Source organism: Zalophus californianus, chromosome 11 (genome assembly GCF_009762305.2).
Source record: "Zalophus californianus isolate mZalCal1 chromosome 11, mZalCal1.pri.v2, whole genome shotgun sequence".
Lineage (NCBI taxonomy): Eukaryota > Metazoa > Chordata > Mammalia > Carnivora > Otariidae > Zalophus > Zalophus californianus.
The window spans coordinates 8420206-8446078 of record NC_045605.1 but is presented as its reverse complement, the minus strand read 5'-3'; the positions used below and the strand labels follow the sequence as shown (position 1 = coordinate 8446078).

Here is a 25873-nt window from a genome sequence, read left to right as displayed (position 1 = left end):
GTGATTGTGGTCCCTACCCCTGACAGTCTTGCCTCCTTAACAAAAGTGTGAGCTCCCCGAGGCTAGGGACCATGTCCCGAACTTGCACCCCATCTGGCATATGCAGAGCCTTTCAAGAAGTATGTGTCAGCTTCGTTCTCAGTGAGGCCGTGTCCTTCCTGGCCTGGGCGGGTGCTGCAGAGACGAAGGCAGGGGTGCCCCTTCCCACCCCGCCCTGGGCTGCCCTCCTTGGCGGTGGTTCTAGCTCCCACTGGGACACTTTCCATAGCTGATGGTTGCTCGTCTCTGCCTGGATGGCTTGTCCTGTCTTCTACAGCCCGCTGCTCTCTCCGCAGCTGCTTCTCTCCACTGCACCCTCTTCCAGAAGCAAACGAGCGAGTCTAGAGCTCCCCTTGACTGCATTTATTTCCCGAATGGCAGCAAGAATTCTTTGTGGCTGCTGGAAAAACTAAACGAGTCGAGCCTTAAGTTTCTGATTCAGCCTGTCTGAAAAAATAACACAAACAAACAACATAAAAAATGAAACTGCTGAGCTCTATCCGTAAGATTTTATTCCACACAAACATCTATCATTAGCCACATGTTCAGGGCGAAATCTTGGCTTTTCGTCAGTATGGACTGTGACCACAATGCAAGAGATACAGGAGGGCGAGGGCTCAAGAAGTCTCCACAAAAGAGCTTCGTTGAAGCCTCCAGGTTAAAGAGTTCACGCCAACGGTGCCCTTGGCACGAGCCAGGCACCGGGCTAGCTGTTCTGTGCGCATCCTCACTGAGTCCTCAAACAACTGTAGGAGGCAAGCAAGCATTCTTGTTATGCCCATTTTACACAGGAGAAGACTGAGGCTTAAGAAAGGGTAAGTAGTTTGGCAAAGCTTACGTGCCTCCGGATTCAAGCCTGGGATGACTCTGGTGGGTGACTGGGTGATCCCATGCTCTTAGCCCCTTTATTATACTACCTCTGAAAGGAAAGACATAGTGTCAAAGTTTAGAAAGTTTTCCGGAAATTGGGCCCTGCAGTGAGACAATCCAGCTTGGAATGCACTCTCAGGCACATAAATCATGACAAGAGGATTATGAGGTCTGCCTTCATTTTATGTGTGTGGGTCCCTTAGCCCAGCCCTGTTCCCTTCTGCACACCATTACGGCTGTTTGTGTAGTGGCCACTGGGCAAATGAGCATCTGGGTCCCTTGCCATTCAGAGTGTGGTCAAGAAACCAGAAGGACCAGCATCACCCGGGAGCTCGTTAGAGACGTGGGAGCCCACGCCCCACCCCAGACCTGCCCGATCAGAGCCACCACTCTAATGACAGCCCTGGGTGACTTCTTGTGCACGTGGCGGGGTGACAAGTGCCCGGTCTTGGCTGGTGTGGCCTGAGTAGCTGGATTTTTCTCAAGAGCAGAGAGCAAAGATAACTGACTCACAATTCGGTCCATCCGCTTTTCTATAGGAATGTAACTTTTTATTATTAAAGAATATTTCATCCATAATGATAGAACTGATAATGAGGACTCACTGGTAAGAACTGGCCAGTTAAAAACACCTCCTTCAAATGGTAAAGTTTAGCTGAAACCAAATACCTGGGCACACTCCAAGTACCTCATCCACTGAGCATCCCCTGTTTTCAGTCTTAGATTTCAGTTACTTCCCTGGAAAGGTCCTTGAGAAGAGCTCAATAAGCATTTAGCCACCTGCATGCACTCATTATGGGAAAGAACAAAGACAGCTAGCTCTTATTAAATACTTCTCCTTGAGTCTGTGGCACTTGTAATTCTATTATTATTATTATTTTTTTTTTTTGGTTGGCACTTCCATTATTGCATCTCTTCTGATTTATTTTATAGAAGAGAATTTCACACAGCGTTGTGAGGTTTTGTTGACAGGGCCTGTGTCTTAATCGCCTTTCTGCCCGTAGAATGCCTGGGGCAGCGTCTTATACACAGTAGCTGCACAATAAATGTCTTTGGAATGTGGAAGAGCAACTCCAGGCTCTTCCCAAGAATGCTTCCTAAAGGATTTTTCTTTAGGACATTTAAAATAACAGCTCCATGGCATCATTTGAAACAGAGCTATACCGGAGCAGTTTCCTCATAGAGGCCACGGTAATCTGATCAAAGTCTCTGAGTTACTCTTCCATTCTGCACGATTCCCATTCAGCATTTTGTTGTCAGAGTCAATGATATCTTCATTCTGCTGAGGGACAATGCTGAACATTGATGAAGAGGGGTCAGCAGTGTGAACTCCCACTCAGGAGAATCCTGCTCTAGAAACATCTAGGACCTTCCCTAAGGGAATGAAGACATAAGCTATGGGATTAGACAGATTATGTTTGAATTATGGTCTTCTCACTTATTGACTTGGGCATTTGACTCAAACTCTGGATTTCAGTTTTCTTGTCTATAAAATGGAATAACAATACCCAGCCCATTGGTTGATGATGGGGGCCAATGTCAGGTAGGTGGTCTGGCAGACACAAAATAACTGGGGAGCTCCATCCATAGTGGTGACCCACTGATGTCAGAAGAAACATGATTTGCTCCTAAAGTGCAGAGAAAACATAAAAACCAGGTAGCCATGGAAGTCTTTCCCAAAGGATTGAATATGACTCTTCTTAGACATCTGTGCCCTTGATGATGCTCTCAGAATTCCCATTCCCTCCGAGACAGAATGGCCCTTGTGTCTGCGTCTTGGAGGATTTGGAAAGGTCTTGGAGGATCTGGTCATGCCGTGTCACCAGACTGCCTGGGATGATGCCTGGTGTGACCTCCTTGTGATCAAGAAAAATAGCTTTCCACCAGTTGTCCCCAGGACAAAAACCAGTTTTGAAGAGGTTTTCTGAATGAATAGGTTTTACTCCAATGATTTGTGTGCTTTGGTCACTAAATTGTAGCCCAGAGAGGTTAAGGTCCTTGTCCAACAGTACAGAGCAAATAAAGGGTGGTACCAGGAATCAAACCCAGGTCAGTCTGGCTCCAGGGCTCTGAAGTCTGCTTTATGTGGAGACATTGGGGTCAATGTCTGGGAAGCTGGACTCCTAATCCTCCCCTTTGGGCTGCAGGAAGGGGATGCACCCTTCCCCCCACAGTGGAATGGGAGGGAAGACCGAGGCTCAGGCTCCACGTGGCTGACCAGATCGGAAGGTTCAGTTACATCCTGCGCAGATGGCCTCCTCCAGCTCATCATGGACTGGCTGAGAGACAGGCTACTCAAGGATAGTCTGGCTCTTCAAACCCAGCTCTGAGGGGCAGCTTCTGGGACCGAGAAGCAGTCCCAGGGGCTCTCAGAGGAGAGCCGGAGTCCAGAGCTCCAGGGTTGACGTCTGCCATGCCCATCGCTGGAGACCCTTCAACCCTCCGACCCCTGCGGCTGCCCTGGGCTCGGACTCCAGTTCAAGCGCAAATGGAGTCCTGGCTGTGTTTGTTTCAGGGAAAGGGTGGTGTGCGGAAAGATTTACTGAGATGAGAAGGTGCTCAGGCTGAGAGGGCCCCACACTGGGGGCACAGGGGCTGTTTTCCATGCTCCCTCCGAATGTGCTGCCCTGGACATGGAGAGCGGTTTGAGGCTCGCCATGTGGGGGCAGGCTGTGGGTGAAGGAGGAAACATCTCTGCCTTACTCAGGCCTAAAAGCATGTAAAATGAAGACACTAAATCCCGCAGAAAGTAGGCAAGCTCTCTTACCTGCCCGGCTCAGTGCCTCAAGTGGAGGTGAGAAGAGAGGGAGAGCATGGCGGGAGGTGATTTTAAATCTGGCTGTGTGTTCCCAAACATGCAAAGTCCCTTTGCAGCATGAAGAAAGCAGAAGGAACCACACAGAGAGAAAGTCAAGGAATTTCCACGTGATGCCAGTTCTGTGATCCCTCCAGGTCAGAATCCGTAAATAATAATAATGAACATGGGGGGATGTTTACTATTGTCCAAGACCCATGCTTTTGAGGAATTTTAAAACAATTGTCTTTCAATAACCTGATGAGGTTGGAAGAGCTACCAAAGGTTGTGTGTTAGGTTTGTCCCGTAAAGTGACCTCAAAAATGAGGCACATGCCCCTTTATCCCTTGCTCCAACCCTTAGAGGATCAGCTCTTTTTCAGTAGCACATTGTTGACTTGTAACAAGCATATGTACAGTAAAGATCTTTGGACTGAGAAAGTTCACTGCCTTCCCTGCTGAAAGACGGCGGTGTCCTTGGACAAGTCACTTTGCTACTCTGGACTCAATTTCCTTGTCTGTAGGAATGCGGGTTTGACTGGACAAAACCACTGGTGCTCAACCCTGGCTATGCATTAAGATCTTCTGGGGCAGGGGAGTTTAAAAATATACTAATGCTTATTCATAGATACCTCCACACACCAACAACACATAAATGCATGCTTGTAAAAAAAAAAATGAGATCCATCGTCTAGTTAGCTTTGTACTAATGTCACCTTCCTGATTTTGATATTATACCATAGTTATTTGAAATGTCAGTCACCACTGAAGAAAGCTGGATAAAGGCTAGGCATTATTTTTGTAATTTCCTGTAATTTCAAAATAAAGAGTTAAAAAAAAATCCTAATGCCCAGATCACCCCAGAGATTGTGATTCATTGGTGTGGGGCTTGGACGTCAGCATTTTTCCAACCTCCTCAGGTGACTGTAATGTGCCTCCAGGGTTGAGAACGATGGAACTAGGTGATCTCTGGGTCCCTTTCCAGCCCTAAAATATTACCGGCCAAAATAATCTCAACCCCTATCGAAACTATTTAAATGTTCAACTTGTAGGAGTAATTTTTTTTAAAGTGTATTACTTGCTATGTAAAAAGTTTCTTTTATTTGTCCTAAAGTTACCCCTTATTTGAGGGACCCGAGCTCTTGCCTTTTTTACTTTCAAGCATCGCCCTCCTCTGGCTGTATCTTGGAGTGGCTGCGTGGCTCCTGATGCCCTTCCCGGGATCCCTGCCCCAGGTAGGGCCACCAGCACTGGCTGTAGACCACTTCCGGTTTGCCCTGGACCACACGTCCCTTCAGACGGGTTCCACCAGCACTGCTCAGTTCTCAGCAGAGAAGGGCGAACGCTTCCCCCTAAAGTGCCTTCACTTTATTCTCCGTACTTCCGCCCAAAGCTCTACTGGGAACCAGATGTTTCCGAACAGCTGGGGTTACCCATAGAATTATAATGTAGCAGGGGGAATATTCAACGATGCAGAATGGGACTGTGCTCTCACAGTCTGAAAAAAAAAGGGCCCCCTAACTGGACCTCCCACAGGGAGCCCACTTGAGGATACTCCCCAATTCTTAGTCCTCCGATGGGTCCTCCTTTCAGAGAATGCCTCCTTCTTTTTACAACCACGGTGAAATTCTAGCTCCCCTTTAGGGTAACTGTCACGTTCCCACAAACTGATCTCTCCCTTGGAGTCATCGCTCCCCCTCATCAGGGCAATGTGAGGACTTGGGTAACCACAGCATGCTCTGTTTGAAATCTGGCTTATTCAACCTAGAATTGCACAGTAGGGGTGGGAGGTGGTGGCTTCGGAGCTGGGACACTCCAAGTCCCGTCCTGACAGGTTAAGGGCAGATGTCTCCTCTTTCCTCCCGATTATCCAGATGAAAATGAATAGTGCTTTCTCTCTCTCTTTCTCTCTCTCTCTCTCACACACACACACACATTTCCACATTTCCCAAGAACCAACAGCATGATCTCTAGCCATATTAAGCAAGAAAAACTATTTTCTGAGTGGATGCTGATTCCTGCCCTCAACGAGTTTGATGCTTTATTATTACGCAGAGCTGTGCCCTCAGGTTTCTTCATCGTCCAGCCCCTACATCTTGCCCAGAGACAAGAAATGGGGCCATTTAAGCTACCTTTTAAAGCACAAGTTCACATGGCTCTGAATGGCCCACTCTCTGGCCACACTACAATCCAGCTCCCAAGACCTAGAGCCACCATGCAGACCAATCTCGCGCAGGCAGGTCATCTCCACACCTTCATCTGTAAGAGGCAGGGAGAAAGTCTAAGAGTCAATTACTTTTTTGAGCAGCCCTGCCAGGGGTTGTGCTACAGGTTACTTAGGGTTTGAGGATTTGGAAATGATGGTTAGTCCACATTTATTTTAATCTATATTATTCACAATTTTCATTGGCTTCGATTCCAGACTGAATAATGATTTCTTAAAAGATTTTATTTCTTTATTTGAGAGAGGCAGAGCACAAGCCGGGGGAGAGGCAGAGGGAGAAGCAGGCTCCAAGGAGCAGGGAGCCTGATGCGGGGCTCAATCCCAGGACCCTGAGATCGTGACCTGAGCCGAAGGCAGACGCTTAACCAACAGATCCACCCAGGCATTCCTGAAGAATGATTTTTAAAAAAAGTTTTCTATCAAAAGGTAGCACCCCCTTCCCTCCCTCCTTACCCCCCACCCAAGTCCATCGCAGGTCCTTGCTCCCTGATGTCCACTTGTGGCTCGGGCCAGCAGCCAGGATGTCACCACTCTGGGCCATTGCTTGAGGTCATCATTTCTAGATGTTTACTACCTTCAACTTTGTCTCATCTCTCAGGCTCCAAGGGTTGACCCCCTAATTTAAATTTCCCAAGAATTTGAAAAATTAGTCCATGTCCATCGTAACTGAAGCTCTTCCAGTTTTAAATTTTTGAAATCACATTTCCTTTTACCCTTTGCATTTTGAAGGTACTGAATCAGTCATGCGCATAGTAAGTGCTTAATTAATATTTTGTTTTTGGGGGATGCCCGGGTGGCTCAGTCGTTTGAGTGTCTGCCTTCGGCTCAGGTCATGATCTCAGGATCCTGGACTGAGTCCTGCATTGGGCTCCCTGCTCAGCGGGGAGCCTGCTTCTCCCTCTGTTTCTGCCGCTCCCCCTGCTTGTGCTCTCTCTCTCTCTCTCTCTCTGACAAATAAATACATAAAATTAAAAAAAATATTTTGTTTTATTAATCCAGTGGTTCTGAATAACAAAATTATTCATTCATTGAAACTCCCATTTTTAATTTTATTAAATGCCTCTGAGGTTTGAGGAGATGGGTACAGATGTGCCTGCAAAAGATCCAATTCCAAATAGATAATTCCTCCAGGTATAATACATGGAAAGTATACTAACGGCTGTGGGACGTTCAAACCACCTGAGCTGGAGAACTCAGCCTGCTTACAGGGTGTGTCACCTTGGGCAGGTTATTCCAGCTCTCCAAGCTGCACTTTCATTGTTGATTAAAAAAAACAAAAAAACAAAAACAAAACAAAACAAAAAAAGCAAGGACAGTAATAGTATCTCTCTTGTGTTGTTGTTTGAGGATTAAATGAGATAAATGCCCGCAGCCCTGGGCCATGGGAAGAGCTTAGTCCATATAAGCTGTTATTGCGCTGCTAGATCCTAGAGTGGAACGATTCAGACGTGGAATATGTGAGTGCTTTTCCCGTGTAGACAGAGGAACTTCTCTCTCAGAATCAACTTAGGTCCATTTAAAAAATGCAGGTGCCTGGCTCCTAGGGCTGACTTACTGAATCGTGCTTTCTGACAGCGAGGCACAGGCGTCTGGATTGCCTGCAGCTTCCCGGCTGTATGCTGATGAGAGGCCCTCCAGCTTGTCCCAGTGCTGAGGGCAGATGTTCTCCCTGGGGCTGTAGGGCTCGGGAGCTGCTCTGTGAGAGCTGCAGCACTTGAGACACCGGGTGCGCAGTGTTCATTTACTTCCTCGTGTGCGGGGCCACCCGTCGGCCCCAATATCTGGAAAGATCTTAAAGCATCGTGAACTCTCTTAGCCCGTGTGTCACATTCTTTTTTTGAATCTTTTTCCAAACTAGATTTAGGCAAACACTAAGGGACATAGGAAGCAAGAACAAGAAGCAAGGAGCAAGCGCTCTGTTAGAGCTGCAAGAGATCTGATTTGGAAGGCAGAGGATAGAGGTGGAGAATGAAAAAAAAGAAAGAAAGAAAGAAAGAAGAATGGCAACAGGAAGAAGATATTTTTGTGTCAACCCCTGGTCATCTCCGGCTTCTCTGCTCTTTGCCCCGTGGGGACAGCCGGGGTGGGGTGGGGCGCATGGCATGCAGGGGGCTTCCTTCTGGCCGTACAGGTATTTGTCGGTGACACGTCAGTTTCAATTTAGTTGGAAACTATTAAAAATTTAGTTTTATTGGCATCTCAGAAAGGCAGTGATTGTTCTATTTCCCTGGCACAGCTATTCCATGAGGCAGGTTGCAACTTGTTCTGTTTGCCCGAGCCTTAGTGGAGTCCCCAGGGAGGTGACAATTAGGCATGTCATTTTGAAAGCCTATCTGCTTCCGGATAGAACAAGGTTCACTGAGGTGGGTGGTTGGTTTGTCAGCTTCTCTCTCTCGGTCCCCAGAGTGGGGGCTTCAGCTCTTGTGCTTGGCACCTTCGTATCTGTGGACAATCGGCCCTTCTGGGGAGCTCTGACTAGCTGTGTGGGGGACACACCCGTGTTTGTAGGAGGAAGTCAGAGTTTAATGGGGGATGATTTCACAGGTTCCACAGAGCAGTCTTCCACAGACGATGGCTCAAACTTTTCACCCCCAGGGAGTGAGTACAAAGCACAGCTCTGGTGTTCCTCAGACCCAAGCCTGGGTACTTACTGATTGGGTAACATCGGGCAGGTGACTTGACTTCTCTGAGTCTCAGACTCCTGATTTTGTCATCAACATTGTTGTGGAGATTGAGTGAGAGGAAGGAGGAGTGAGAAAACCCGAAAGGCAACTCTGGCGCACGGGGAGGGCTCGGAAAATGGTAGCCGTGGCCAGGACCAACGGTACCAGTATCGCCGCCATTGTGCAGAACGTTGGGACATGGAAAACGCCCCCCGGACAGAAGGATTCACTGCAGGGATTAGGTCCTGTGTTTTAATGCCCTCGACAAACAGGGTTGAACAGTATAGTCTGGCATCGGTAGCTTAAGTTAACTCCTCTTCCCCGGAAGGATGGTTGGGCTTGTTCAAATACATTAATCAGAGGCAGTAAACTCTGAAATTCAGTCATAAACAGCACGGTCAATTGTCTCAACCAATTTGTAAAAAACGAGCGATGCGATGCATGTTTAAGGACTGACGGCAGAAATTCAGAAATCTAAGGTAACAACGAATTCCAAACCTTGTGGTCCATCAACAGCATGGCGGCTCTCAAGAGAAAAAAAGATCAAGTATTTGCCCAGAGGGTTTACAAAACAACACTTTGGACATGAAAAAGAATGATCTATGGGTTAATATTGCTGTAGGCAAGATGTGCCTTTTGGTCATACTAACATTTCGTTGACTAGTGTTAGATATGAGAAGCTAATGATTCATAAAATGTCTTTCTCTGATGTGGCTCCAAGATGCACACCCTCATTTGGAGGTGAGGCTGCTCCTCCTCATCAGCCATCAGAACTGTGTCTACCCTCCATCCCTATGGGAGCCAAGGCATCTTGCCGAATTAAAATAATTTAAAATTCATGGATAAATGAGATTAAACTATTGAAAAGTAACTGGTGATCTCCAGAATTAATCGGTGTTATTCAAAGCAATTGGAAACTGTCATCAGAAAATTAAAAAAAAAAGCCAATGTTTAAAAATACAAAATTTATTAGTTAAAAAATTAGAATTTGTTCGTTACATAGAAAAGTAAAACAACTGAACAGTCCCTATAAACAATTTTAACTGTGAGCATACAAAGTAGGACTGGCACAATGACCAGGTCTGAAAGACTTCATATTAATGCCTAAGTGAGCATCAGAACATCGGAAATCCGACATGGGAACCGGGCTTTGTGATATTTTGTTAACAGGCTGCATATTTCGAGTTGTCATTTGGTGTGGCCGAAAGACAGAGATATTCACGCCGTGTTCCAAATTAATGTAATTGCCATTAACTATAGCAGATGTCCCAGTCTGTTCCCTTCTTATAGAACTCGCTGGCTGTGGCCGCTGAGGGGGCCAAGTTCACATAGTCTGTGCCGGGATAGGAAAAATACTCTGCTGCTCTGAGGGTGTCCAAGTGTTCTGCCTCACACGATGCACAGTAGCAGACTGAGGTGCTGGCTGAGGAGAAGCAGTCGTACTGGGTGTACGAGGGCAAATGTGAGTAGGAGTAGTCTTCTGAGGGATAGCCACAGTTTCTGGTGTCCAGAGAAGGGGGAGAATTGTAATTCTCCGGAGCACATGAAGGTAGCTGAGCCAGCGAGTAACTGTAGTCTAAGGAACTCGACAGAGTGGAGGAATCCGAAGGCGATCCTGGGGTCTAGAGAAAACCGAGGAACAAAGAGCTTGATCATTTAGACAGGATTAAAAAAGCTGAGTAGAGAGGATTTATTAACTCAGAGTAAGAACATTAGGGCAGGAATACAACACAACAAAACACCCAGCCCAACCCAGGTCTGCAGAAGTAATTTTATTTGCTGACTGCATGATTTGACACTTTATATTTGCCTTTTTCTTCCCCAACAATAAGTTGCCTTGCTTCACTGGCTTCCTTTGTTATAACCATATTTTAGAGGATGCTTTGTTCTTAAACCACAAAATCCCATTGTGCTTCAAGTCACCTGCACGTCAGATCTTGCTGTGGGCCACAATATAAGCAGCAGGTGGCACCGTGGATGTTCCTCCACACCTCAACCATGGAGAACAAAGTGAACCATACACAGGTACAACTGGGGTCTTCAGTGAGCCGGTGTCTGGGAGACTCCAAGACATGCAACTACTCTTACAGTCACTGAAGTCTTGTCCCAGAGGATAAAGGTACCTTCTGCTTCTTTCTGCTTTCTCTTAAGCAGGACTACAGTTATTACTGAGAAAGCCTTCTTTGGAAGCCAGAAGGGAGCTTGATAACTGGGGTCCGGTGTGCATATTCTCTGGAGTTAATTTCCTATACTCTGAAAATTTAGTCTGATACCCACATAGACTTTTTGACAAACCAAAAGAAAAATATGTACATTAAAAAAAAAAAAACACACTTCTTTTTACAGTTTAAAAAACTATATGAGTATCTAAAAAACATCGCAAACAACTGGTGTCTACTAATGGAAATCTTACTCCATTTTAAATGATACCATATTTGCAAACATGTGAGGGTCATCAAGAATAGAGAATCCAAATTCTCTGAAGTATGAGGGCTGAGTTCTTGTGCCTACGCCAGACCCAAACAACTGGTTAGTGGGGCCAGTTCAGGGTCAAAATGAAACAAAAACCCCTTATCGTAATGACAGTTTGGTACTGTGTAGACGCAGCCTAACGCCATTTTCCAGAACTCAAAAATCCAAGGACCACTGTTTAAATCAATGATTTTCAATTCACAGCTGTCTTCCCTCCAGTTTAAAAACATTAAATGAATATTGCCGGGAAACCTCTTTTTATTGCCACACACCACTTTACTTGGGCGTAGCTGCCTTGGGAAATCATAATCACGTGTGTACCCAAAGGTTTGCCCCCCACGTGTGGTTACTCTGACCCCCACTGAGTTTTAAATGGCTCTCTGCTGTTTCCTGGATGACTTCCTGGTTGATAGTGTGTGTGTCATTTCTTAGGAGATGATGCAAACCCTCTTACAAAGCATTACTACCCCAGAGTAGGCAACAATCAGGTTTTGTAAAGAACTGAGAGAAATTACCAGGCTCTGGTTAAAGCAGAAAGGGGCAGCTTGGAAGCTGTCAGGGAAATAGTGGGGAGTGCTCTGAGTGGAATTGAGCGAAGGGTCCAGGTGTGTCTCTGTCTGAAGGTAGGAATCAAAGATCTGGTCGAGGCAGCTTGTATTTTCTTCACAAGAAACACAACTGGAAAATTCTTGGGGTTGAAAATAATTGGACATGGAAGAAACCGGTTCAGACTCAAAATACAGCCCTAGAAGAGAAGGGGAAAAAGACAGACTTTTTGTTTGTTTGTTTGTTTAAAAATTGCACTTACGACTTTGAATAGAATTCTGTATTCTGAATCTTTTACCATGTCTAGGGGAGAAGGGGGGCTTAAGAAGTTCTAGAAAAGTAAACAGGCAGGCAATCTGCGTGTTTTTTGTTGCCCTAGTGAATTCGAGTCCCAGTGGATCGAATCTGGTTAATAATGTGGAAAGTGGCTGTAAATACGGCCAGGGCACAAATAAAAGAATGACAATCCAACCTGTGTCCAACTATCACAGCCAAATAATGGCTCAGGGCTCTACTTTCTTGGACTATAAGGCATCAACATCCCATCTGCGGTTCAAGTAAACCTCGCCTCTCAGAAGTAACGTACAACACTATGTGAAGCTTCAGGAAAACTTCTGAGGCCATGGGAAACAAGTCTCTTGATTTAGGCTTATTGCTTTCCTAAACTTTTCATGCTTACTCAAGTAACTTAAATTTTGAGGAGGAATACAAAGAGCAACACAAATGATAAAAATAGAAACCAAGAATGTAAAGTGAATCAGTGGTACTTGCTATAAATTTCAAAAAGCAAAAATGTTTCCTTAGGAAACATGTTCACATGCTAATGGAATTAAGATAAGTTGTTAGCTACCAACCAAGTGTAATTCTGAAAACACGACTCCTCTTCCATTTTATTATTAATAGGCTCAATTTCTGACTGCTAGCCTTAAATGCTCAGAGAAGACAGGTTTAGAGTATATCTATCAGAGGACAATAGAACACTGGATTTTTTGAAGTCTCAAGGTTCCTTAAGGTTAAATGGAAGAGCTACCATAGGCACAGTTTCCCTTGTATGTGAGCTCCGGAAACACCTAGCTACTGGCTGGCATAGGTAATAAGTTATTCGAATTGGGCTGAGAAAACTTGCAGTTGCTTGAGTGGCTCCCCGGGGAGAGAGAGAGGAAGGGGAGGGAAGCCCCTGTCGGTGGCTAGACACTAAATCAACAATAGCAAAGGCATTATTCGAGAACCCGAGGGCGTCCTATAGTCCATCTAACAGTACATTAAAAAGGAGAGCAAGTTTCTGAAAGCAATTCTGATCTGTTAGCCGAGTTTAGTGACTTGGCGATGAGGAACCGGAATAAATGTGAAGAACCAACTCTCGGGACAGAATAGGAAGCAGCAAATAGACGTCTCAGAGAAGAAGGACAAAAATGTGCCCTTGTTACCTTGCTGGGCTTGCATCTGGAGTCACTATGCCTGGTTCACTTTCTGATTGGTTGGATTCCAATTAAATGGTGGTGTCTATCTTAACCCCCGAATCAAGCACTGAGAGACTTTCGAGGTGGACTTTTGAAAGAGGTTTTGAGGGAACGGTGACGCTGGTTGTACTGACCTGCAGAAGATGGTGGGCCTGGGTCTGAAAGGCGGACGCCGTTGCCCCCAGGCAGCTGCCAAAGGAAGAACATGACCACAGAGCTCATGAACTCAAGTGCTTCCCGGGGAAAGCGAAGCCATTTTCACACGAACTTTGGTGCCTTCTGCTCTAAGGTAAGCCAGATTCTTTTCTTCTAAAAAAACGTGGCTGTCGTTACATACACCCAATGTTCTATTTTATTTAGATTCAGTTTTTATGTTTGCCTGGGTTTTTTCCCCCCAATATCAGATTTTTCCACTTAAATTTTAAACTTAAATTTAGATAAAAAATGAATGTAAACTATTTGTATATTACAGAGAAATGGAATAGTTTGGGAATACCCAGTAAACAGCTTTTCTATTAAACAATTTAATTTAAAATTAATAAGAGCTAAACTTATTTAATCCCAACCCTCTGTGACTTAGTCTATCATTTTCTTCAAAATTTTGATATTCTCTTTGGCTGCTTAGCCTTAGGAATTTGTTCTCCCAAAAGGACATAATTCCTAACTTTGCTAATCCTGGGTGGCTGAACATAGGCACACGTGCTTACTAGCTATGAAATATTACAACAGAAAATATCTTCTTAGAACTGCAGTCAGTGAGCTGAAGCCTCTACATTCTAGGTAATGCTCAGAAGTAGTTCGACTCTGTGTGAGTTGCTTTTTCCACTACTCTGTCTGAATACTTGAGATTTAGGGAAATTTATGAGATTATCCCTTTGAACTATTTAAAGTAAAGCAGACTGTATCTTCCAATCGAACTGATAATTGTACTGAGTAATTTCGGATTTTTTTTTCAAGGTTTCAGATGGTGCCTTTAAAGTTTAAAGGGACCAGCACTGCTCTGTGATCCGTGCTGGGAAGCCAAGCTCGCCACACCTCTCTCTTGGATCACAGCCTACACTTCACTCCCATAAGCGCGCCGCGGGGGAGGGGGGGGGAGACTGCCCTGTCCACCCCTGCTGAAACAGGGCCGTGATGGTAAGTCTGAAAATGATCCATGCCGTAATGTCATGAACCAGGAAGCTGGAATCCTTCACCAGCTCTTTATGCAAATATTTGGCTGCAGCTTGAGCTGAAGGACTTGGAAGGAATGGGTTATTAAAAAATCTGCTTCATGGCAGAGCTCCCATTAACCCCGTTGCTCCCCGGGGAATGGTCTGTTTGTCTGCCTACCCACATTATCTCCCTCAGGTATGTTTACAGTCTCCTGCTCGATATTATCTCTAGTCATGGGTTTACTTTCTACTTCACTCCAAGAATACAAAGAAAGGCACCTTTCTCTTAGGTTTCAAAAGGGCACAAAAATCCACAATCTACAATTTATAAAAGCACATCAAGGCTGTTTAAAAAAAATAATGGTTAAAAAGGGTAAAGTAAATCTTTTCATAAATACGAACTCAAGTTTCCCTTTCTCCTAAAGGTAAAAGAATTGCGTGTGCGTGTGTGTGTGTAAGGCTGTTTGCAAACTGATCTGGCTGCAATAAGTTTTTTTGATCAAATTTAAAAGTCTGGCATGCACACATTTCTCCTGGCACTGTCTGTCACCTGACATTTGCCTCGATCTATAACTTCCATTCATGATTGCCTTCTTAAGATTTCAAATGGTGGGTACTACTCTGTATAACAAATTAAGATAAATACCTTCCTGCTTTGTATATTTGATAGAATTAACTCTCTCCTTGCCTTGAGGCTTCCCAGAGGCGTCCTTTGACCATTGAAGGAATTGGGAGATCATCTCTGCTAAACCAAAGGGTCTCTACCAAGAAGCAGGCATACACTGTCCCCTGACAGCCCCCATCCTTGCCTGCTAAGTATACCCTCACGGCTTTCCTAGAATTCCAGATCCTTCTGATGGTTCTGAGTGAGGGGCTTTACATCTGGCTCTCATGATTAAATCATCTGTGTGTTACTTCTCTGTGCCTGTGAGGGCTCGGGCTGATATAACCTTCCAGGAAGCCAAGAAGAGCAGGCCTTGCTCTTGCATGTCCCTGCAAGGTATTGGTTCAGAAGTACTGCTTTATTATTTCTTGGGGGTGTTGGTGGTGGGGGGTCAGAATTCAGAAAAACTTAGATAAATCACATAGCTCCAGCAAACGGATACTGGTCAGATACACAAGTGAAATGTTTTACCCTTTTCTTTCATTCTCGCAGTTAGCTAACGGGAACAGTGGCCGAATCAACCTGTAAGAGGCCAACAGGAATAAAATCATCGTGCCCAAATGGGACTTCTCCAGGTGCACTGAAGCAGAATTCTACCATGTACCAAAGCTCCTTAATGAAAGATTATACTTTGTTGGGAACATCCTGCTGATATTTTTCCCCCCATCGGAGGCATTTCCCAGTTCCCTTGTTCCTGGTTTTATTAATTTTATAACCATCTCTGAACTGAAAGAATTGACAGTTGAGATTACCAGACTTCTGCTCAGCACAGCTGGATCTGCAGAAGGATGAATTTAGGGAGCCAATAGGTGGGAATGTTTTTATTTTTTGTTTTTGTTGTTGTTGTTTTTTACATGAAGAGTAAGAAGACCTTCGTCCTGTTTTTAGCTCTGCCTTTAGTAACTGTAAGACTCTGAACTTCAGCTGGAATAGAAGCATGCAGATCCTGATCTATTTACCTCACTGGGTTGTTATAAGAACTAAATGAAATAATGAGTGTGTAAAAGTGCTGTCTTTTAACCACTGTGAAAACCCTCTGCAAATGGAAGGAAGCTTTATCGTGTTAGCTAAAATTCTGTACATGGCGGTACTAACTTCTCCAATGAATGTAAAATTTGTGCTGTACAAGTGGAATCACAGCAAGCTTACACCTGAACTTGAAACTCTGAGCAAACGGAGCCAATGGACATTACTGGGTAGCTGGCTTTCAATTCTTGGTTGTAATTTTATTTTAGTTGCTTTTCACAAATAATGATACTGACAGCTATCATTTATTGAGCACTTGCTAAATGGAAAGCACTCTTCTAAGTGCTTTATATGCCATAACTCATTTAACCCTCATAAAATCCTATTGTCTCCAGCTTAAAGATGCAGACACAGGTGATGAGCCCGAGTAATTGCTCCAGGATCTGCACGTACCACAGAGGAGCTCAGATCTGAACCCAATCCACTGGTTCTAGAACCTGTGCTCATCTCTCCTATATCATTTGCCTCTTCCCACAAAGGCCCATTACAGGAAGTCGTGCATTGCACACAAATAGCACCAAGCTCAAAAACCACTGGGGGGAGGATGCCAATAAGCTGGAGACAGGACCAATCCTAACACTGGCAATATGGGCTCATCTGTCATATCCCACATCCACACGAGCAACCCACAAGCAATTGTATGATCAAGGGCTTTCAGCAATGAAATTACCCTCTGTTGGAGGAGAACCCCACCTAGTTTATTTGGTTCTGCTGCTGCCCTGAACACTCCTGGCAGTACTATCTGCTTTAGAAAGTATATAAAGTGGCAGGGTACCCTTATGACTGCCCACCTCACTTCCTGATAACTGGGAACTGCTTAGACTTCATATGAAGGAGGTGGTTCTACACCCTGAGCTGTCTCTTCTGCAGTCACATGGCCCATTTCTGCTGGGAACTTTCTATGCCTGGTGATTGGCAGATAAATGACCTCAGAGGCTGGGCTTCATAAGAATGAGAAGCAGGGGGCATTTCCACAGAGATTCTCTCCTTGAAGGGCTCGCTAAAACGAAATGAGTTTCTGGGAGAGATTTTCTTTGCACGTGTGAGGGCACACACACTGTCTTCTTACCAGAATAACAACCTGCTTACCTGCTGGTTGCTCCTCTCCCTGCACCAGGCCAACAAGCCCTTTATACTCAACTATGATGAGTGAGGGATGAGCTCCCCCCAAATCCTGAGCCCCACACATGCTCTAGCTGTCCTTTGTGGCTTCCTGTGGTGAGCTGGGAAGAAGCGGGGCACAAAAGTTATAAAGACAGCTGAGGATGGCCAGGTCTGGGGACAGAGACTGAGCTTAGTGTGGCCTCCTAGCCCTTTCCAGGTGCAGGGTTAAATGACGCCCAAGGCAAGGTGGGGAGCAAGGGAAGGGTTGATGCTTACGGTTCCCCCTGAGGCTGCCTGGTGTGCCCTTCTCTGCTGCAGCAGCTCCTTCACCGTTATCTTCACCCGGACACCTTGATACACCTTCGGTTTCTCTGGGGAAAGGCAATCCGAGTCAGTGGTCAAGTGGGAAGTTTGGATGTCAGACTGGGATGTGGGGGGTCCTCATTATAGGCTATGAGGCTGGAGGCCAGGTTTCTAAGTTTGAAGAATGCGAAGAGGAACCCCAAATTTCTCCAACTTGAAAGGATGAGGAGAAGCTGGGCAGGTTTCAGGGCCCTAGTGGGAACAGAACCTATGGAAATCCGTGGGGCCACCCAGCCCAGGCTGGGCCCGATCCCTAGACCAATAGCACACAGGTTTTTCGGCTCAGGAATGTGGAGAGCAGCCGAGGGACACTCACCACCTTGGCTAAATTAGGGGAACCTCGGGCTCTGGGCCCAGCCTTCCGCCTGGGAGAGGGTATTATGGGCCTGGAAGGGGCCCAGGGCCAAAGCAGGGGTGCCTTCTCTAACCTGGAGCAGCTGACTTAGGCCACCCCACCGTGATGCTCCCACCCGTGTGGAAGCGCTGGGTCCTTATCTTCTCCAGCAGGCCAAGCTCGGCTTCTGGGGAGGCTCTAACCTCTACGTGCCCTTGGTCTGGAAGCCAGCCCCGGGACAAGCGGGGGCAGGGGTGGGGGGGTGGGTGTCGGAGAGCCCTGTCCTCCGGCCGCTGAGGTACTTGCCAGATCGACCACAGGAAAGGGACCAGTCCCAGGGCACACCCTCCCTCCCGAATTTTTCTTCTGTCCTGTCTCCCTCGCCCCTTTCTCCGCCTTTCCCGCTCTCCATCTTTCCCTCCTCCCTCCTTCGGCCCCCGCTCCTGCTCTCCCTTCTTCCCGTCGCTCCCCACCCCTTCCCTTTCTGGTGCGGGCGTCTCTCGGCGGCGCACGGAGCCTCGGGCCACGCCGAGCGGGGCTCCCGGCGACCGTGCAGCCGGCGGGGAGGCCGCCCTCGGGGCTGGCGGGGCCCGGCCGGACTGCCCGGCTCGCGGGGAGGCCGAGCGGCGCCCAGGGTCGGCGGGGCGGGAGTCCGGGCGCGCCGGGAGTGGGGCGGCCGCGGCCCCGGGCCGGCCCGGCGGAGCCGCAGTGAGTAGGTGAGACGCTGCGGGCTTGTTGGGCCACGCGGGGCCCGGCTGGGCGGGCGAGCTTTCGCGATCGGAGGTGGCCGCGGGGGCGCCGGCCACTCGCGCCCTGACCTCGACCCTGGAGGGAGCGCCGCGGCGATCGCGTGGGGAGGGGCCGGGCCCCGCGGCTCCCGGCCGCGGCCGCGCGGACTGCCGGGCGCCTGACTACAGTGCGGGGCCGCCAGCGCCGCGCCTGGCCACTGCGGAGACCGCAGCCGGACCGCAGGGAGCCCGCGCGCCGGGTCCGGGGAGCTAGGGGTCTCCCCGGAAAGGAGGCTGCGCTGTTCGCCGCCCAGACCCAGGGAACCCCGCGCCTGGCCCGCAAGGCCTGGGCTCTGCGCCCTCGCGGCGGTCCAGTCTCGCCCACCCGCGCTCCCCGAGCGGCTCGCAGCTCGGTGGGCAGCGGGTGCGGACCCGGGGCCGCAGAGGGGCTGCCACCGCCCACCCCTGTGCGGCGGGCGGCTCGCGCGGCTCCGGTCCCAGGCTCACCGTGAGCCTCTGGCTCCCCCCGTCGCCAATTCTGGGCATGCAGAGCCCGCGCCGCGAAGTCCCAGGGTCACAGCCGTGGCCGAGTGGAAGGGCGGGTGGGAGATCGGGGTACGCGGACGTCCACAGCGGCCAAGCCGGCCTCTGGGCCTCTGCCCTGGGGAGTAGGCGCCGAGTGGGGAGCGGCCACAGCGTGGCCCGTGCCCTCGCGGGATCCCCGGCTCATACTTGCATGCCCTGACTTTTTGTGCCTCTCTGTTCTCTGCAGGCAAAGCTGTGGAAACACGCCGGGATCGCAAGGCCCGTGGCTCGCGTGACCCGACCCCAGGAGAAGCAGCCCAGTTACCCGACATGGTGGTCAGCAGCAGCTGGGGCGCTGGCTGGATGCTGAAGCTCCAGGGACTCGGCACCTCACAGGCCTCCTGTGCAGGGAGAGAAGCAGAGATGCAACATTTTTAAAGTTTCACAAAGCATCCAGCTGCACCCAGGTTCCTGGAGCAGGAGACAAACAGAATTAATGTTTTATACCTTCGGGTATAGGTTTGAGTTTTTTCCCCCTCATGCCAAGTATTTAAAACCTCTAGAAACCCATGATTTGACAATCAATGATTGCGCGATACTTTCAATTTGAATATTCAAAGGCTTAACAAAATGGACTATCTTCTGCAGAAATCCTGCACACAGGCACCCCACAGACAGTCCAAAGAAACAGGGAGTGAGACCCCTTTGGGTGCTGGGTCTTGCTTTTATTGTATTTTAAACATTTTGCCCACCTTTCCACAGACAGAGCAGGAGTCCTCAAAGATGCTCTGTATTTCTGCCTCAAAAGCAGCTCGGGGAGCCCCGAGTGACTTAGGGGGCCCTTCATGACCACCTGAGCCAGGCTGGCCCACCAGACTGATTCCTGTATCCCTAGTCTCCATTTTGAGGGAAAATCTCAGGTTTTGGGGATTGAGCATGGCAGCCGGTGGGTATGACCTAGCAGCGAGTCACTCTGGCCCAGGTTGCAGGCCGCAGGCCTGGCAGAGGCCTCAGCTCTGTGCCTCATCTCCTTCTGGCCACCAGCGGCTTCCTTGCCTTTGGTCAGCTCTCCGTCTGGGCCCCAGACACTGTGGTTTCAAGACAGAAGGCCTGCCCATTAAGACCCTTTGCTCCTCCCCCAGGAGCCGGGGATGTGTGTGGGGCCTCATCCCCCAAGATTTTCTGAGGCTGGTGTCTCTTGTACTGTGAAGTCCCTCTCCTCTCTCTCTGTCTTGAGGCATCCCTGCCCTTTTTACTGCAGGAGTATGTGTTGAGAAACGATGATTAGCTTGGTTCCTGCTTATTTTAGCTTAAAGGACACGGATTTGTGTTCAGGCCTTCACAATTTGGGAAATTCTTGATGCCAGGCTGCTAGGCTGGTGCAAGCCTGATCCCCTCCCAAACGATAGAACTGTGGTGGGTTATGTTCTCCACGCACTTTCCGGGCCTCTTCCGTGTGATTTGGAAGCTCAGGGAAACAGGAGTGCTCCCGAGAGGAAGTGAGAGCCGGGCCAGATCCCCTTCTAGCCCCTGAGGGAAGGGGGTGGCCTCAGAAGACAGAGAAGCGGGATGGGGTTCCCTCTGTGAATAAGCCAAGACATTCCCAGGATGCCAGGCCAGGCAATGGTTACGGGCCTCTGTTCCCTGAGTTCTCTGAAATGCCAAGAGTGGAGCTGAGCCCCATAGGCCACCAGAAAAATAATCTGAATTCCCTTGAGTGGGTCCATGGCAGGGTAGGACGTACCCAGATGGGGGCCTGGGGGTCTCTGAGGTGACAAGGCACCAGAGTCTGGGAGTGGGGAGGAGCTGCTTGGCAGGGCATCTGGGCTGGGAGCAGCTGAGATGGCACCTGGCCCTGGAGGGCAGGACGGGGTGTGTTTGTCTCTAGCCCAGCTGGAATCTGTCAGCCTCTGCAGTCTCTTTCCACGGAGGCCTCTGAGCCTGTGTCCTGAGTTTCCCCGGTGGGCGTCAGGCCTGAGCACCAGGCCTGTGAGGAGGGGAAGGACAGTGGGGCTTCACAGAGCCCCTGTTTCCTCTCTCCCTGCCCTGGCCCCGTCTGGGCACCGCTCCTGCTGACGGAATGGTGAACAGCACTGTGGGTGTGGGGAGTGTCTCTTGTCCTCGAAGCTTCGTCCAGTACTTCTTTTCTCTTGTGTCTTCCTCCTTTTGGTTTTCCACTTCTTTTTTGTTTGCTTTTAAAATCTTTCTTTTGGACTTTCTATTTGCTTTTTTCCAAGTTCCTTCCTTCCTTCCTTTCTTTTTTTATTTCTTTTTTCTCTTTTTATTTCTTTTCTTTCTTTCTTTCTTTCTTTTTTCTTTTTTCTTTTTCTTTCTTTTCTTTGTTTCTTTCTTCCTTCCTTCCTTCCTTCCTTTCTTTCCTTTCCTTTCCTTTCCTTTCCTTTCCTTTCCTTTCCTTTCCTTTCCTTTCCTTTCCTTTCCTTTCCTTTCCTTTCTTTCTTCCTCTCTCACTTCCTGTCACTGCCTTCTTCCATTTCTTGCCCGCATTGCTTCTTTCTCCCTGGCCCCCTGAGGGTGTCAGTTTCCCTCTCTTCTGGGGTGCTTTCTCATTTTTCCAGGCTTCCTCTCCTTGCTAACCTCTTCGTTTGCTGGGAGACGGACAGCGGTGCTAGGAGGCCACTGAGTTCCCTTGGTAACATCACTGAAGCTGAGGCTGATGTTTGGCTACATGGTATTTGCAGAAGCAGGAGGGGGACTGCGAGAGATGAGGTTCTTCGAAGTCACAAGGTCTGTAGAGACAGCAAAGAACTCTGTCCCTTCCTTGAGAAGCCTCTGCCTGAACCACGGCAGCAGTTCTGGGGACTTCTGTGTTGCCCCTGCTGTTGAGATGGATGTTCCAGGGCTGTCACGGGCCTGCAACTTCAGAAAACTGGATTTCTTCAGGCCTCAGCCCCATTTTGAGAAATTACCCCAATATGAAGAAGTTTGGGTTCCTATAATTTGTTTCAATAATTGCAAAACCACAGCACAGGTATTTAAGGTACAATCATCATGCTTGTGGTTGTGGGTGCAAAGGAGAGTCCTTTCTAAAAAGTCCCGTGAATCTTTCCTACAGATCTGCACATGTCATGAGGCCTAGAGCATCCAGGTCTACCCCGAGACCCCATAGAGTTGGACGGTCCTCACGGGAGACTTTTTTCTAAAAGGTGTCATTTACCGAGTGTTTATTGGATATCCGGCACTGTATTGTACAGCCTCCTTTTTTCTAAAAGGTGTCATTTACTGAGTGTTTATTGGATATCAGGCATTGTATTGTACAGCCTCCCCGTCTCACAGACGAGGCTCAGAGAGGTAAGCAACATGCCCAAGATTCTTAAGCACATAAATGGCAGGATTGGGTCTCAAACTTTGGTAAATCTGATGCAAAAGCTCTTGCTCTTAACTATCAATGTTGTCTTCCTGATCCTTTGTAACAGGGGCTTTCAAACTTTTCTGACTTCAACCCACAATAATAAATCCATTTTACATGTTCACAGACTATGTAACAACATTTACATGTTTATTTAACAAATTTCTCATGAAGCAAAGTACACCTATGTATATGAGGCATTCTGACATTTCCGCTCCTATCTTTTCCATCTCATTCTATTTGTGAAAAATGTATGCTGGTTGGGAGTCACGAAGACAATTTGCTGACCCACGAATGAGTTGTGACCAGCACTGGAAAAATTCTGTCTGTGAGACAGGCAAACACACTTGTCAACACTGTGCATGTGAAAGTATTTTGATGTGCTGTTTGTGCTCCTGTCAGGGTGTGTGAGGAGACCAAGGCGGGGCAGCATACTGACTTGAACGTATTCTGTAAAGACTGGGGACACCAGAACCCCAAAGGGGAGACCGGCTGGAGGAGAAGGTGAGCTGCTCACTAAGTTAGTTACAGTTTGTGCTTCTCAGGCTAGGGACTCTTCCCTCCTGCTGAGGGCATTGTCCCCTCCAGGGTGTCTGCCCTGAAATCCTGATAATCATTCTGGAGGTTTAATAAAAGACTGGGAAAAAAAAATGTTGTGAGCTTTCAACAGGCTTTAGCAGGCTCACTTGCTTAAAAATATAGCACAGGGTCCTGATGTTTGGATGTTGAAAGGGACCTTTGTGGTGATGAGAGAGACTTAGAGTCTTTTCCCAACATTCCTGCTGGTGGTCAGCCAGCCTCTGTCTCCCTCCACCACTTGGCTGAGCTCCTGGCCCATGGGGCCATGCGTGGAGGAAATGGGAGCTCTGTCTTTGTAAGGGAGCCCATTCCACCATTTAAATATAATGATCATCGATTGAGCCAAAATCCAATGAGATATTAATTGTGCACCAACTACGTACCGGCATGATATCAAGGAACACAAAGGAACACAAAGATAAATAAATCCTGTTTTTGGCCATCAGCTGCATGTTAAATTACAGAGGGAGTGGGGTACCTGTTCTCCCACTTCCATTCCGCTGTTTCTCCACTATGGGTTTGTCTGGTTCATTCGCTGATTCATTCTTTTAACGGCATATACTGATCACCTACTCTGGCCAGGCCCAGTGCTGAGCCCGAAGAAGACATGCCCAGCCCTGCCCCCTGCCCCAGGGCATTTCTTTTTGAGGCTTATTATCTGTAGTTCCTCTAATTTTTCACATACTATAGTTTTTCAGGTCTCTGAGCCACTGAACTCAGAAACCCTCTAGTTTGTCACTGACCTTCTTAGAGTCCCTGAGTACCCAGAATAATGGGAATAGAATACATTTATTTTGAAAGTTTTAAATGGAATATTTAACTGAATTTTTTTGGCAGGTTTCCATATGCAAACGACACTGCAGAGCATTATATTTTTTCCCCCAAAGTAGGAGATTTCATGAATATGAAAGGGTTTCGGTATAAGGAAAAAGGGGGGAGTTTATTCCCTCCAAATTTGACTACAGCTCTAAAAATCTCTTTATTAATGCAAAGTTCCTTTGTCATTTTGACTTTGGGACACTGTTACCAAACCTTGTGGGAAATATCAAGTTCCAAAAACATGGCAGAAACCAGTCCTTCCTGGGCCCAGAGTGAATGTTTGGTCCATATGAAAATGATCAGGAAGACTCACAGATGGAGGTTGTTTAATGATTTGTGGTAACTCAGTCTCTTCCCATAAACCATATCCAAAGTTTTAACTTTTTCTCAAGAGGCTTCTTAGGGAATAAGCATTTTATAATTTATCATTTAAGTAAGGAAAATACTGTCAGATACTGCTTGAGAAGTTTACCTTTTACTTAAAACATTTTTATTATGCAATATTTGAGATGTACAAAAACATATAAAGATGACTGTGATAAAAGCTTATGAATATATTACCAAGGTTAAGAAAGAAGAAAAATTGAGTGATCTTTCATTTATGACTAAATTAATTTACTAAGCATTAAACTTTTGGATTATTCCACTCAAGATATTTCGTTAGGAAGAAGGTCCGTAGGGATATTTATCAGTTTTCCTAATGCAAAAAGCTAATTATTTTTTTTTAAATTTTTTATTGTTATGTTAATCACCATACATTACATCATGAGTTTTGGATGTAGTGTTCCATGATTCATTGTTTGTGCATAACACCCAGTGCTCCACGCAGAACGCGCCCTCTTTAATACCCATCACCAGGCTAACCCATCCCCCCACCCCCCTCCCCTCTAGAACCCTCAGTTTGTTTTTCAGAGTCCATCGTCTCTCATGGTTGGTCTCCCCCTCCGATTTCCCCCCCTTCATTCTTCCCCTCCTGCTATCTTCTTCTTCTTCTTCTTCTTCTTTTTTTTTTTAACATATATTGCATTATTTGTTTCAGAGGTGCAGATCTAAAAAGCTAATTCTTGAATATTATTTGTTTTGTCCACATTTTCTTCCCTTTGGAACTTGTAAAGATTTTTTACTGTCCACCTCTTTTGGCCTATAATATACCAACAATGAGAGTGCATATTGCAAACCCACACATCTTATTTATCAGAGGCTAAGAGGAGAGGACATTTCTGTATCAAAGATCAAAGATAACATGGTGTCATCATTTACAGATAATATTAGAAGATTTTCTTATTATTTATTTAGCCTGATCTTTAGGGATTCTTGTTCCATATCTATTTATCATATTTGTTTTAATCACACCACAGATAACACCCAGCTTTGAACAACTTTTATTTATGAGATTTCCTAGCAACATATTATAGTAAATGTAGATATTAAATGAATATATAAACATTTTTCTGTGCTATGTCAAAGTTCAGTAGGATTCCTTCTTGGAGACATTTAAAAATACTAAGCCAATCATCTTAAATATATTACCCACTACTACTATCAAAATTTGCACAGACTATGGCTAATGTGAAATACTAAACACAGTAGGGTTTTCTTACACGTCAGTCTCAGAGAGATGTTGCCCCTAGAGTCGGGGTCTAAAGAGTTAATCATTTTTGTGGCATAATTTTAGTTCAATTTAACAAAGATTTTACTGAGCACCTATAACATGCTGGGCACTAAGCCAGATGCTGGAGACACACATTTGAGCCATTCATGAGTCCTCGCTTGATGAGTTTGGTCAGAGACTCACTCTTTAGCTAGAGTGGATGATTTTGCATTTAGGCTCTCTAGGGTCAGTCCTTATTGAATATGGTCTGTAAAGGAACAGTGTAATGTTTTGAAAAGAAAGGAAACTTGAGACAGAACCCAAAGATAGAACCTAAAGAAAGTATGATTTTGGCGTGTGGTTGGTAGAATCACTATAATGTTAAGGTGATTTAAACCTTGGATCCATCAATAGTCATTTCAGCTTTTTAAGTGTTACCGATGTTTTATTTCCTGTGAATGTATTATTGAGATTTACATATTTAAAAAAGGAGCACAAAGATACGACTAATACTTATTTTTTAAAGATTTTATTTATTTTTGCTAGCGAGAG

General features: G+C 46.7%; 1 protein-coding gene and 1 long non-coding RNA gene across 4 annotated transcripts in view; one reads left to right on the top strand and one right to left on the bottom strand.

The window, feature by feature from the left end:
* Positions 1 to 9585: 9585 nt before the first annotated feature.
* The window catches only part of LOC113915305 (uncharacterized protein C11orf53 homolog), a 253599-nt gene continuing 237311 nt past the window's right edge, over positions 9586 to 25873 (bottom strand). For 2 of the 3 annotated variants that reach the window (XM_027581144.2, XM_027581145.1), the window contains 5 exons: positions 19291 to 19366; positions 17292 to 17386; positions 13202 to 13256; positions 11577 to 11806; positions 9586 to 10211 (listed from right to left, as the gene is read on the bottom strand). In XM_027581144.2, coding sequence (XP_027436945.1) covers positions 9840 to 10211; positions 11577 to 11806; positions 13202 to 13256; positions 17292 to 17386; positions 19291 to 19366 — 828 coding nt within the window. In that variant the 3' untranslated portion in view covers positions 9586 to 9839. Of the gene's footprint in view, positions 10212 to 11576; positions 11807 to 13201; positions 13377 to 17291; positions 17944 to 19290; positions 19367 to 25873 lie in introns of those variants that run through there. The other variant, XM_027581149.1, reaches the window with a different exon arrangement.
* Positions 11825 to 17194, top strand: LOC113915307. The gene is made up of 3 exons (XR_003517616.2): positions 11825 to 13356; positions 14025 to 14204; positions 15378 to 17194. It is a non-coding gene; the product is annotated as an uncharacterized LOC113915307 (long non-coding RNA).